Raw genomic sequence first — 13100 nt, 5'->3', positions numbered from 1 at the left:
GCCCATGTGAACCTCCTGAAGTTCAACAAGGCCAAGTGCAGGGTCCTGGACATGGGTCAGGGCTACCCTCAGTATCAACACAGGCTGGGGGATAAAGGGATTGAAAGTAGCTCTGTGGAGAAGGACTTGCAGGTACTGGTGGATGAAAAGCTGGACATGAGCCGGCAATGTGCACTCACAGCCCAAAAAGCCAACCATATTCTGCATCAAAAGAAGTGTGGCCAGCAGGTCGAGGGAGGTGATTCTGCCCCTCTACTCCGCTCTTGTGAGACCTCACCTGGAGTACTGTGTCCAGCTCTGGAGCCCTCAGCACAGGAAAGACATGGACCTGTTGGAGCACATCCAGAAGACCACAAAAATTATCAGAGGGTTGGAGTACCTCTCCTATGAGGACAGGCTGAGAGAGTTGGGGTTGTTCAGCCTGGAGAAAAGAAGGCTCCAGAGAAGCCTTTTTGAGGCTTTTCAATACTTAAAGTGGGCTTACAAGAAAGATGGAGACAAACTTTTTAGTAGGGCCTGTTGCGATAGGACAAGGGGTAATGGTTTTAAACTAAAAGAGGGTAGATTTAGACTAGATATAAAGAAGAAATTTTTTAGAATGAGGGTGGTGAAAAACTGGAACAGGTTGCCCAGAGAGGTGATAGACACCCCATTCCTGGAAACATTCAAGGTCAGGCTGGATGGGGCTCTGAGCAATCTGATCGAGTTGAAAATGTCTCTGCTCATTGCAGAGGGCTGGGACTATATGATCTTTAAAGGTCCCTTCCAACACAAACTATTCTATGTATCTATGACATTTGCTGCTTTCCCCCTTCTCTATCAGTAATCCTGTGTCCTTCCTTCTCTTAACAGGTACTGCTTTTGCCATTTAGACCTCCTCTCTATATCAATAATTTTTAATATTTTAGAGATTACTTCAAATAATTCTGTAAGTAATGTACACCATGTCCTTCTGTCTTTAACAGGTCTGACTTAGCTATACATTAATTTGTTCTTTTCCCCATGTTCCCTGTTCTCCTACTTCCTTGCTAAAATTAATTCCCTTTATTCGCAAAGAAAGAAGCCGAAGAGGCATCAAATATCTCAAATTCTCTCTCAGGGGACTACAATAAATCTCTTCTTTTACTTTTACTTCCTATGTTCAGAATCAGCCACTCCCCTCTATGTTTTGAGAGGAGATTCACAGTTTCATGAGATATTTTGAGTAGTTAATTATACCATGAACCAAGACTAGCTGACAGATGCCATTGCTGATTATAAATTGACAGAAGAATGGTAACACTTTTGGATACCTCTGCTTCATCTGCTGATTTTTTAACAGCAGATCTCACAAAAGCTAGTCTGTGGGCTCCATACCTATAACAGATGCAAACAGTTCTGGAGTGGAGCTCCCTGCTGCCATGAATGTGGCTCCAGCAACATCTTCACTCAAATGTAGCTTCTGGAAGAAAAGCATCGGTAATTTCAGCACCGCTACTGTACTTACATTGCACAGTTCTACAGTTGCAAAGATAGAAGCTCTTAATTTTCTGGCCACATTACTGTTAAAGGATGAACAGTCACTATGACAAGAAATCAGACACTGCTTTTTGAGAAGGCATATAAACTTTGGACAAGTAAAGTGTTTGTACCCTAACCGAGTGAAGTGTAAGATAAAATTATATACATATTATATTATATACTTATATATAACTGAATAGCCAATAGTGTAGCTGATTAGAGAAAAGCATCTCTGCAGATTCAAAAAGATTGTAAACATCTCAAATTGTTTTCATTAATTTACTTTTGGAACTCTAAACACAATCATTCAAGAATTAAGGGCAATTCTTGGGGCTTCTAAAATTTGAAAATAAAAATCTGTAAGAGAAAAATACAACCTCTGTGAATAAAACTTACAACTGGCAGGCCTGATTCTGGCTTCACTTTACAATTGTGTTAATCAAAAGCAAGTCTGCTGACACAGACAAAATTAGTCCAATTAGACACAGAGAGGCCTGTGAACTGTAGACAGATCTATTTTTATGACAGTGTCTCTAAAGCTCTAATAGGATATAGATAACTTAAGAGTTATCAGACCAGCAGAAACATGTGTAGCTCCACAAGTGGGCTGCATCAATTTAATACTCTGAAGAGCTTTCCTTTGAACTAGAAAGGAGGTTTTATGGAGGAGCTTTTTCCTTTTTGAGTCTGTAGACTCATCTTTAGCGACTTATCTTTCTTCCAAGGATAGAAAAGTGATTAGTGACAGAAGGACCAGTACAGAAATCAAGTATTTTTCGGGCAGTATGCAACATTTTGAACTGATAAAATTGGCATCCTACAGAACTTGACAAAACACAAACACAAGCCCTTACTGTACCATTTGAACTATTACCAGTCATACTGTTGCAGGAGCTCAAACGTAAGTGTGCTGACTTCTTTTTAGCTGTTTGAATGTTCAGCAGAACATGAGACAAGCAGCAAAGATTTTATGAAGGATCAGTGACAATATAATTAGTGCAACCCAACACATACAACTTAAATATTGTGTATAAGGTGCATGCTGAAGACAGAACACCTGAAAAGGGAAAGAAAATATCCCTATTGAGTATTTTACTATTATGGGCAGCCTCCCTTATTCTTCTATTAGTTCTTCTATTGATAAGCGTAAGTACATAGCTCTAACACTAACAGGAATTCAGTATGTATATCCATTGGAAAACAGACTTTTTAGCTACAGGAGTTTTTCAGAAAATGGTCATATGCATTTTTGTTAAAAAGCAAAGGAGATGAGATTTTCATTTTGCCTTCAATAAAGAATTAAAATCTGGTTTTGTATTTTGTATTAATTTTGTAGTTGTTCACCAAAACCTTACCTAACATAACATTTACATGCCAAGTATAAATTCTACACTGTCCCAACCAACTCACTTAATTAGAATCCTATGTGTAATTCTGCAAAATCTTCTCAACAATTATATAAAGGAATTACTTTTTTTGGGCATATAAAAATATGTATTTTCATTCCATATCAAACCAACGTACATACTTTTCTCATGCATTGTCTCTTTTTTCACTTTTCTCCACTTTATGCTAAGACCGCATACACTTGCTTTCTACTTGCTGATACAGTGACAGATGTACAATAAAATTTGCAAAGCCAACACATTAATTTGGCTATGTATGATTTCTTTTCATAAGTGACTTTTAAAACTAGGAGTACAGTAATAAATCCGATTTATCCATATGTCATATCCATCCTAGCTACATGCTTCAGGTATTCAAGAGTGGGTTTTCCCATCTGATCTCATTAAATCTTTAACTTTTTCTCCTTGAGTGTGGCCAGGGGGACCAATGTGCCCAGACCACAGGTTTGGTTTTTGATAGAAAGTTCAAATCATTTGAAAAGGACCGAGGCCAAAAAGTTGACAGGAATGAACTCCAAACAATGACAGCACAAAATGTTTGATTCTGTAATATTCTCTAAATAAACTTCCAAAAGAGAATAAAGTTCTTTAACATACCTCACAAATTTTCTCTAAGGATGGAACAAAGAAGTCATCACATACTATAGCCAAAGCATAGAACATATAAAGAGCCTGTAAAGAAAATGAATTCAGGAAATACTTCAGATTTTTCCTGTACATGAAAAAAGGAAAGAAGGCAATGCTATATTTATCCAGGCTAGTAGAAATATATAGCCTCATTTTTTATTCCATTCCAAATAAAAATCCCTCTGCTGATCAATTTATGGCATAAAAGCAAATTCTTGAACGAAAGACTAAGTTTAGACCAAGAATGTTTGCCAGACCCTAGAATATGAAAGGTACCACAGTTTGACAGAATAGGGTACCACAACAGACTTTATATAAAGAAAAGTAATGGGTAAAGCTTACAAAGTTACATAGTCATCATCTATATTTTCAATTAATTATCAGACCAAGTAATTAAATAGGAAGTAACACCATGTTGATTAACAATACTCAAGAAATAATCACACTTGAAAATAATCAGACACTGACCATGGCTCACTGCACCAAACCTCTCAGGAATGATCCTGGTTCCCTGCATACATGTGATTCTCCCACTGCCTTATGTGGCTTTATGTGCTGGGCTCATGCAGTAAGCCTAATCCTGCTGTTGTCCATCAAACAACTCCTTTTTACTTTACCTTCCCCAAGCTGGGAATGGAAAACTGGAGCCTGCAGGCCCTACTTGTTTTGTTTATTCCACAATAAAATATAAAACTCCATTTGACATTTTCTATATTTCTTCAGAGTTGTTTGGGGTTTTTTTAATAACAATTGCATCTTTTGCATAGAGGCACAATAGGAAAGAAAGAGAATCAAGAATCTTCCACATCATGTTTGATGTCATCAACAAAGGAATCCCAAACTCTGTTTATACAAGATGAAATACAAACAAACACAAGTCTGTTATCCATGCAGTCAGGATTTTATCTCCAAGAGGATGAATGTGCAGGCACTGCAAATTCAGACTTGCATCATTTTCTTAAATAAATCATAGAATCACTTAGGTTGGAAAAGACCCTTAAGATCATTGAGTTGAACCATTAACCTAACACCACCAAGTCCACCGTTAAACCATGTCTCTAAGATGTTACCTTTTGAGCATTTGTACCCATATAGACATATTAGAAATACTGAAATCACAGTATTAGAAAGATGCTGATACATACAGAGCACTATTTAGTAAGGCCACTAAGATGATTAACATCTTACAGACAAATAAAAGAAAAACAAAAATGAAGCACAGTAGGAGAAAAACTTACAGCAATGATATGAAGCAGAACTCCTCCTTGCTGCCGTTCTTTATTTGTAAACACATCTTCAGGAAATTCATTAATGGCTGAAAAAGAAATATACTTTTTTTTTTTTTAAAGTTTACAACATCTATAGAAGGAAGACTGAAAAGTAAGGATGCATCTGTATAAATATATGACCAAATGTGAAAGCATCTTCGAGTTTATTACACTACAGTTTGTCACCTCGGAATCTCTTTTCTGCTCTGTAGAAAAAAGAGAACTGATACTCAGGTGTTATTAATTATCATCATTCCAGTGGCTTAAACCAACCTCCACTGTACTAAGAGTTTCACATTCTTATTTTTACTATCATCTCCTCTGTGTGTCCTCTAAATATAGTTCCAAAGTGATAGGCACAGGCACAAAAATTCATCCTGAAATTTAAGTGTGCCTTGCCTGAAAAATTATGCAATAGTTGTAACCTTCTATCAGGTTCTTAACTACAAACTTTTATAGGGCTCCACAGTCTTGCAAATCATTTCAGAAAGATTAAAGGGATTCCAAGTACTTTCTCCAGAAAGTCTAAATCTGGCAAAGGAAGGAATGAAACAGGAATGGTAGGTGTATGATAGGAATGTGCAAAGGTATGAGTTTTGGGATTATTTCTGGGTGACAGTGAAGCTGTTTGGAGCTCAGTTAAAGGATCTATGTTCCACACAAAGGCAACGGAGTGAAAAAAAGATTCCAGATGCTGGAGACAAAGACAGCAACTAAATCAAAAACCTGAAGAAATATATGAGATAAAACACATCTAGACTGACAAGGCAGGCAGAGATAGAGATCTACAGTGCCTCAGACAGAAGGCACTGTATTTCAGCCACTGGAATCCAAAAACACTGAAGTTATTAAATTATTATTCAGAAATAGGTGTTCCTGACTGCAAGGAGTTGTAGGTGTAGGTTGACAACAAGATAAGATGCAGAAGGTTCTTATGAATTTACCATAATATACTGAATATCAGGGAAGAAAACAGAGGGAATATATGATCATCTTCCCCATATTCAAGACTGCCAGTTTAACAAAATGCTTAAGAGCACAAAATATTATATTTTTGCTGTTCTATTTTCAACTTCAATGGTATATTTTCTCAATTTCTCAATATAATTCTGCAAACAGTAACCATGAACCTAGAAACTAAGAATTTGAGGTATGGTTTATGTTTTTAGCTACTAAAATTTAAATACTCTAAACCAGCCTTATTTTCAGAAAATGTTGCGCTGCAACTCTTTGAAGATTGCACTTTCTAGAGTATCTTAAATTTGAGTTACCTGTAGTCACCAAACACAGTTGAAAATCTTCACTGCAGTGAGAGGATAATCTAGTTTCAAAGACCTTAATGACTTCTTATCTCCTCAATCTGAGTTTTATATATAGAAATGCCTCTTTGCAGCTGTACTACACACACCTACATATGTTGCATATGTCTAGCTTGACAAAGACTTGACAAAGAGTGTCTCTGCAAAGCTGAAGATCCCATACCTCTGTCTTTTCCTTAGACTGCCATAAATGTATTATTTTTGAATTAATACACTGGCAGCAGGCAGTGATTAAAACTTTATATACATAAATCATACTTACTTTCCTGTCAAAGTTACCATTTTATGAAATCTCTCTAAATCCTCCAACCTACTATTTGAAAGCCACTGTAGTTTTCTTTAAAACTACTGATGGTCTATAAAATAAAAATTAATCAACAATGACTAACTGCAATTCCTTTACTGATTTTCATTAGGCTTTTCAATACGACCTATTCTTACGGTTGTATTCTGACTGGAACCAGTATCAGCACTTGATATGTTGAATAGTGCTTTCCCAAGATATAGGTGCATCTTTTCTTTTAAATCTCAGACAACAAAAACAATATAAATCTATACTAAATTTTGCTTAGGTGCTCTTGAATGTGATTTCCTATTGCTAGGTAAATGTTCTATTCCTGGTCCTCCTTCTGTAATCACCAGGAAAAATGAAAGCAATAGAGGATATAAATATAAAATGCATCAGCACAATAGCACAATAATACCCAATCACTCATTGAATTATGGAATACCATTCAAGGGTATGCAGAGTACTTCAGTGCCTAAAGACCATCAGCACACCAGTGTTTAGCAGGACCAGCTTCACTAAAGTGGGTCTGGGTTGCTACAGAACTCCACAGTCTTCAAGGGCCATGATTTGCACCGTAAAGAGGTCTGTGACCAAACGAAACAGTCTGAGGAATAGTATTGCTATACAAATGCAAACCACACTGTAAAAAAAAGACATCTGACTGTTGAGCCAAACAAATTCAAGTTCTTCTAAAATCGAAATATGTGAATAAAACATCTTCCTTTCTATTTGGTTTTCATCACTATTACCCTCAAACAAGGAAAAGGATAGAGGAAATGCACATAAACTGTGAGAAAACTGGTTGCATTCTAGTTTTGAGACAATGTGTATTTACAGTTGACATTCTAACTCTCTTACTGAAAGACAGTGAAGGCTAATCCACAAACTATTGATCAAGATGCATCAATCTGCAAGGCTTTTATCTACAGATAAACCTTTTAAGATGCCAAAAGAACCTTACATGCATGTAACAGTCAAGCACGTTCTCTATAGTAATATACTGCTATATATAGTAATATGTAATATAATAAAATACGGTAATATTGTTCCCCCCATGTAGCAATCAGAAAGGAATACCATTCTGGAATAATATCGGAATATCATAAAATCTAAGAACTTCCTGTCAGCTACACTAGCTGCCAAAAGCAAAATTCTCAGAGGAGTTATTCGCTACCACATGAAATAAAGTATGGCAAAAAATTAATCAGAACTCAAAGCATGTGGTTTTAAATAAATTCTGCCCATTAACAATTAATATTAACTAAAATGACTAATAACCAAAAAAGCATCAAGGAGACTTCTCCTTTGGGAGAAAAGACCCAGAGGTACAGCTGCTGGCATCTTACACAGTATGGTTGTTCTTGCATCACTGGCTAAAATACCATCCTCACATGGATGTATTCAGGACATACATACTATTTGTCTTATTGCATTTGTCCTCTGTCTCCTTCATTCAAGCCGTGGCTGTGAGAATACACATGTTCTAGCAATGCACTAGGACAGCAGAGACCAGAGCCCTGGCCTGAGTCTCTAGCAATGATAATGTGACCCTGCGCATTGCGTGCATCCTTTCACATAATCTGACGCAAAGGTTTGCAGCTCCCTTCACAGGTGCTTGTGTCAGGAACACCATCCCCCCTTACTGCCACCATAGACCAGAGGGAATATTTCCTTGTCCCATAACCTGACAAAACGGATGTTTCATCTGGGAAGCTATTACCTACCTGGTAATCTCATTCAGTTGACTGTAAAATATTTCACAGTATAACATTAAAAATGGTTATGTCAGTATAAACTGAAGTTCCAAGAAGCATGAATAAAAATAACTACCTTTCTAATCTTTCTAATGTGACTTTACTTATTTGAAGTTAATACTAAATAGGAAATCAGAAGACCAGAAGATATCAAAGGTAAGAGCCAGAAGACAGAAATGAGCCCAGGCATTGATCACCAAGCAAAAGTAAACCAGCTTCACTGCAAACCATCCTGCTTCATGTATAGTCTGATGATGTAGTATTTGTAATAAATAACTACTTGTAATAAATATCTGCTTGCCTCACAGAGGTAATTTAAAATGAATTAACATGAAGACAGCTTTTCTCAAAGATAATGCTCCTCTCTACACAGAACTCATGGCATGCAATTGTTCTCACACAGAGACACTACAAAATCTTCTTTAAAAGCCAAAGAAATGAAGCAAGGCTCTGGAGCTTGGTAAGCAAGATTTCTTCCTTATGAAAAGGCCACCTGCTACAGAGTTCCAAGGTGAAGTTTGGAGTTTTTCAGTGAAAGCATTTGCTGTCTTTATGGCTTTATTATCTAGATAATCATAGGTTTTGTATAATTGTCATCTATAAATTCTGTATACCTTATCTACATGCACTGTTCTTTTTTTACTCACCGTATCACGGCTTTAATATTTTAAACAAAGGTTTGTTTTTCTTACCTACTGCTATGATAACCTGGTTGCTCAAGAAAAGGCTCTTTGGATTCCTTTGGCTCCTAGCTTAGGCCTGGGAATTAACATCACTTAACTGAGGGGGGCAGTGGTATTCTGTCATCTGTATGAGCTGACAGAGGGGATGTGACATTATCATGGAGTGTGAGAGAGCACTGTCTGCCCTCATGGTACGATCTGATGTGTATGCGCAGCAGGGCACCGGTCTACTTCACACAGAGATATTTTCTCATATATTGGAGACAGAGCTATCTGGCAACCTGAGTGGGAGCTACATCTCCACAGTTTCTACTGAAAAGAGACAGAACAGATGGGAGAAAGAGATGAAATGAAGAGCAGTACATCTAATGGGGCTAACCTTTGCCAAAAAAAAAAGGAGGGGAACATACACCAATCGTCTGAAAATCAGCTAGAAATACAGAAATATTTATCCTGCTGGTACTGTTGCAAACCCATGGCTCCTGCAGATCATCTTATCAAGCACAGATTTATTGAGGGGGAAGGGAGGGCACCAAAAGAGCCAAGTCTATATTGGAACTGTCATCATTATGCAGCTTGTTCCCGCTCCCCAATCATGAAATGAGCGGGGAAACAAAAGCAGCTTATCCAGCCATGACTTGGAGGGGACACCACCACCTTTTTCTCTGAGTCATGGAAACAAAAAATCCTTGATAATGCCACGACAGAAAGGATGATTCAGCTTTGATAAAAAGCTCTGGCTGAGCTGTCTGTGGCTAAAAAGCTACCCAAGGCATGCAAATAGCATGCCTTGGAACAGAATATAACAGCAGCTGCACAGCTTAAGCTGTCTGCATGGCCCTGGAGTGAGATGTGATATGCAGCAGCCAGGGTAACCCAGGCATGCCAGTGACACCTGCCCTGACTTAGGCTGTTACCGGATTACTGCTGGGTGCCATCAGAGCATTGTTCCCATATGCCCTATCCATACTGTGACAGGCAGTCTGCCAATGAAGATAAGTTTCAAAATCTCCTAAGCCTGACAGAACATCTCAACAACTACGTGGATCTGTGGTTTTATAACCTACCTCAACATGTGATTTCTTCACCTTATCAGCAGTTGATTTACTCACAGAGGCAACAAACATGCCAACTCTTAATACCTGCTAAGCATTCAAGTCTGTTACAATGCTTAAATTTCTCCTCATAGGGAGGAGGGAGCTGTAGCTGATTGAAAGGATACATGCAATCGGCTCCACTCTGCCTTTGCAGGAAGCGGGTTAGGCAAACGAGGTACACAGAAGCCCACTTCCACTTCTAATGCCTGCATCTTGTTCCTCTGCCTATGTTCTTCTGTCCCTTCGGGACATGTTACAACTACAGATTGCAATACCTACCCCCTTTGCCCTGGCATTCAGGGGTTGTTGATCATCAGACTCACCCAGGGCAGAGGTATAAGGGGAAGACAGAATTACATATTTCCACTTTTACCCCCTCTATAATCACATTCACAAGCCAGCCTGAATATTCCAAATTTGTGTCATTTGTTCAAGCACTTCAAGCAGCTTTAAGCACCTCTGCATTTAGTGTATTTCTGCTTATGTGCAATTCCCTTTTCATGTTGCAGAGCCTCATCTTCCCAAGGCCTGGTGCTGCTTTCATGCACATGTATTTGTGCCTCAGTGACAGCAAAACAAACTCTTCACTGTGTGCAGAAATGAGCTTCTTCATACCTGTCAAGCAAATGCATACATCCTTACCTGATGTCAGCAGTAAAATGTCAACAGTTTGTGCACCAAGAGTTGAACTTGCAACAGCTGTCATGGCATTGCAACTTGCACTAATTTACAATTCTGTACTAATATAATCTGTTAGAAGATTTGAGGGAAAGCCAAAAAATCATCACTTCTTTCAACCACATCTCCCTGAATGCAGGGGTTCTATATGAGCTGAGTTGCAATGAATGGGCTAGGTATGTCTTAGAATTACCCTTGTTTTCAAAACATTTGTGGCTTTGACCCATACCATTCTTCAAAATCAGTGCACTGGGAAGATTTTTACAGAAAGAAGGTTAGCCACTTTGAAAGCATCCTGATGGGAGAAATTCCTCTAATATTCTCTTCACCACCAATGTCAAGAGGGTCAGTCCCCTGTCATGTTTCACATATTAGCTCAGGTGCTGAAGTGGTGACAGTCCCAGAGATGACTGTGGTGAGCTCAGTACAGCCAAACATGTGTAGGTAGTCTTGGGGAACAGCATAATACACTCATCTAATCTTCTTGCATAACCTGTGCACTGTCAATATTGTGACAGCAATTGTGTACTTCAGAAAAGAAGAGCAGGGTTGCTTTTGCTCATAGGAAAGTATTGACTTATTTTAGTTATGTATTCCGGTGTTAGCACTGGAAACAAAGTCAACCCGAAGATCATATTATCACAGTGAAAATAGTTTACTCATATATAATACGTGTCATATGAAAGTCCTCCTTTTTAATACTACTTCCCAAATCATAAATTTTAACAGTCATTAGAAAATCATAAATGTGCCACAGTACATTAAAGCTATATTTTTTACAGAATTACAGAAAACCTGAATTCATTAAAAAACCAAAAATCACATAAATCTCAAATTTTAAAATAACCCTTTCTAACACCACAATCTAACGTGCCCTTAACTCTGAATTGCCAGTGGAGAAAAATGGTATACTCAGCAAATGCTTTTATACATGAAAGCTGGTAACTTAAAACATCATACAAGGACCAAAGAAGGAAAAAGAAGACCAGTTCAGTGATAATCCTGGATACCATCTGGAAAAAATAAGAATTACCAAGCTTCAAGATTAGATTCCCATTACAGAGCTGTTTCTAGTTTTCTGTAGCAGGATGATGTGGATTTTCCTTCAAATACTCAGCTTCAGCTTCTGCTGGATGCTAATCTAGGCACCAGTGTTAAAGCAAATCAGGAACAGGCAATTCAAAGAAACGCACACGTTTACTTGAGAAATTCTGCAAGGAAATTCCTTTAGAGATAACTCTTTAGTAAACTGGTTTCATGGATTATACCAGCTGGACAGCAACAGAGCATCCAAATGAAGTGCACTGAACTGATATGAAATACCACCCAACTTCTGAGAGACATTTGTGCATCAGTGTAATGCCGTGTGATGCCAAAGATCAAGCTTTCTATTTGCCGGCAAAGTACCATACAGCAGGAGGCACAGTGAGCATCCTCCTCCATAGCCCTCACCTCAAAACCAGTAGAATTATAAGCAAATTTTATCTCTGTTGTATATTAATTCAATTTGCATTGCTCATCCAAAAGATGACTGCCAAATGCGATTATCTGTGCAATGGCAAGAGACAAGTTATGAAGCAAAAAACTGACTCAACTCTAAACTATTAAATTGATTTAATATATGTATTGCAAAGAATGGTGTATTAATGAAATAGCCTTCAAAACTCTCCTTCCATCAGTATGAAATTATGAAAATTTCTATACAGGACTGGATTAGCCACAATAAAAATAACATTAATACCTTACTAAACCCTGGACTTACATTTAATTTCTTTTCTCTTTTATAAAAAAGAAAAGCGTCTGCACTCATTACAGCAAAGTCAAACAATCAAATAAAAATACATTAACAATTATCTGCCAACAAAAAGAAAATTGAAAGGAATGATGAAAGCTCATCTCCTGATCTAGGGAGTCAGTGATGACACATGGATTGCACAAGTACTGCAACATAGGGACACATCAGCATATCAAGAGTGCAGTGTTTCATGCATACTGGGCTTTGTGTTAACGGTTTTAATGTCCTCAAGATAACTCTAAAAGGACCCTAAGGTTTGGAATCACAGATTTATTTTCATCCCTGGCCTCCAGATGATATACTCTCTAGAAACTGTCTTTAAAGAGCTAGAGATGAAGAATCTCATTATTATTTTCTTTTCTTTCTGACAACAGTTAGTTATTTCACATTATTTTCTCATATGGATAGCTCTTGCCTGATGCCTTCATACAGCTGTATCTCAACCTTATCACTGCAAAGTAGCAGTTCTATAGAAGATGGTTGGAACCTGCCTGGAACACCTCTACCACGATCCCGGATTTCAGTACAGCTATCAAACTGTGAAGTCCACTCAAATTAATTAAGGAGGAGGACATGAACATTTCTAAATCAGTGCTGAACAGACGTGAAATTACCAACACCCAGGTTTTTTACAGTCTAAGAACAACTTACATTAAAAGATTAAATTCAGTGTAGTGCAGTGCC

The 13100-nt window shown here is 37.8% G+C and overlaps 1 protein-coding gene across 2 annotated transcripts in view; it reads right to left on the bottom strand.

The window, feature by feature from the left end:
• Positions 1-13100, bottom strand: part of SLC24A4 (solute carrier family 24 member 4) — a 101543-nt gene that overhangs the window by 31822 nt on the left and 56621 nt on the right. For both annotated transcript variants that reach the window (XM_074868635.1, XM_074868636.1), the window contains exons 3-5: positions 4772-4848; positions 3504-3578; positions 1357-1441 (exon numbers count right to left, since the gene is read on the bottom strand). In XM_074868635.1, coding sequence (XP_074724736.1) covers positions 1357-1441; positions 3504-3578; positions 4772-4848 — 237 coding nt within the window. The remainder of the gene's footprint in view (positions 1-1356; positions 1442-3503; positions 3579-4771; positions 4849-13100) is intronic.

Source organism: Strix uralensis, chromosome 4 (genome assembly GCF_047716275.1).
Source record: "Strix uralensis isolate ZFMK-TIS-50842 chromosome 4, bStrUra1, whole genome shotgun sequence".
Classification (NCBI taxonomy): domain Eukaryota; kingdom Metazoa; phylum Chordata; class Aves; order Strigiformes; family Strigidae; genus Strix; species Strix uralensis.
This window is presented reverse-complemented; position numbering and strand designations above follow the sequence as displayed.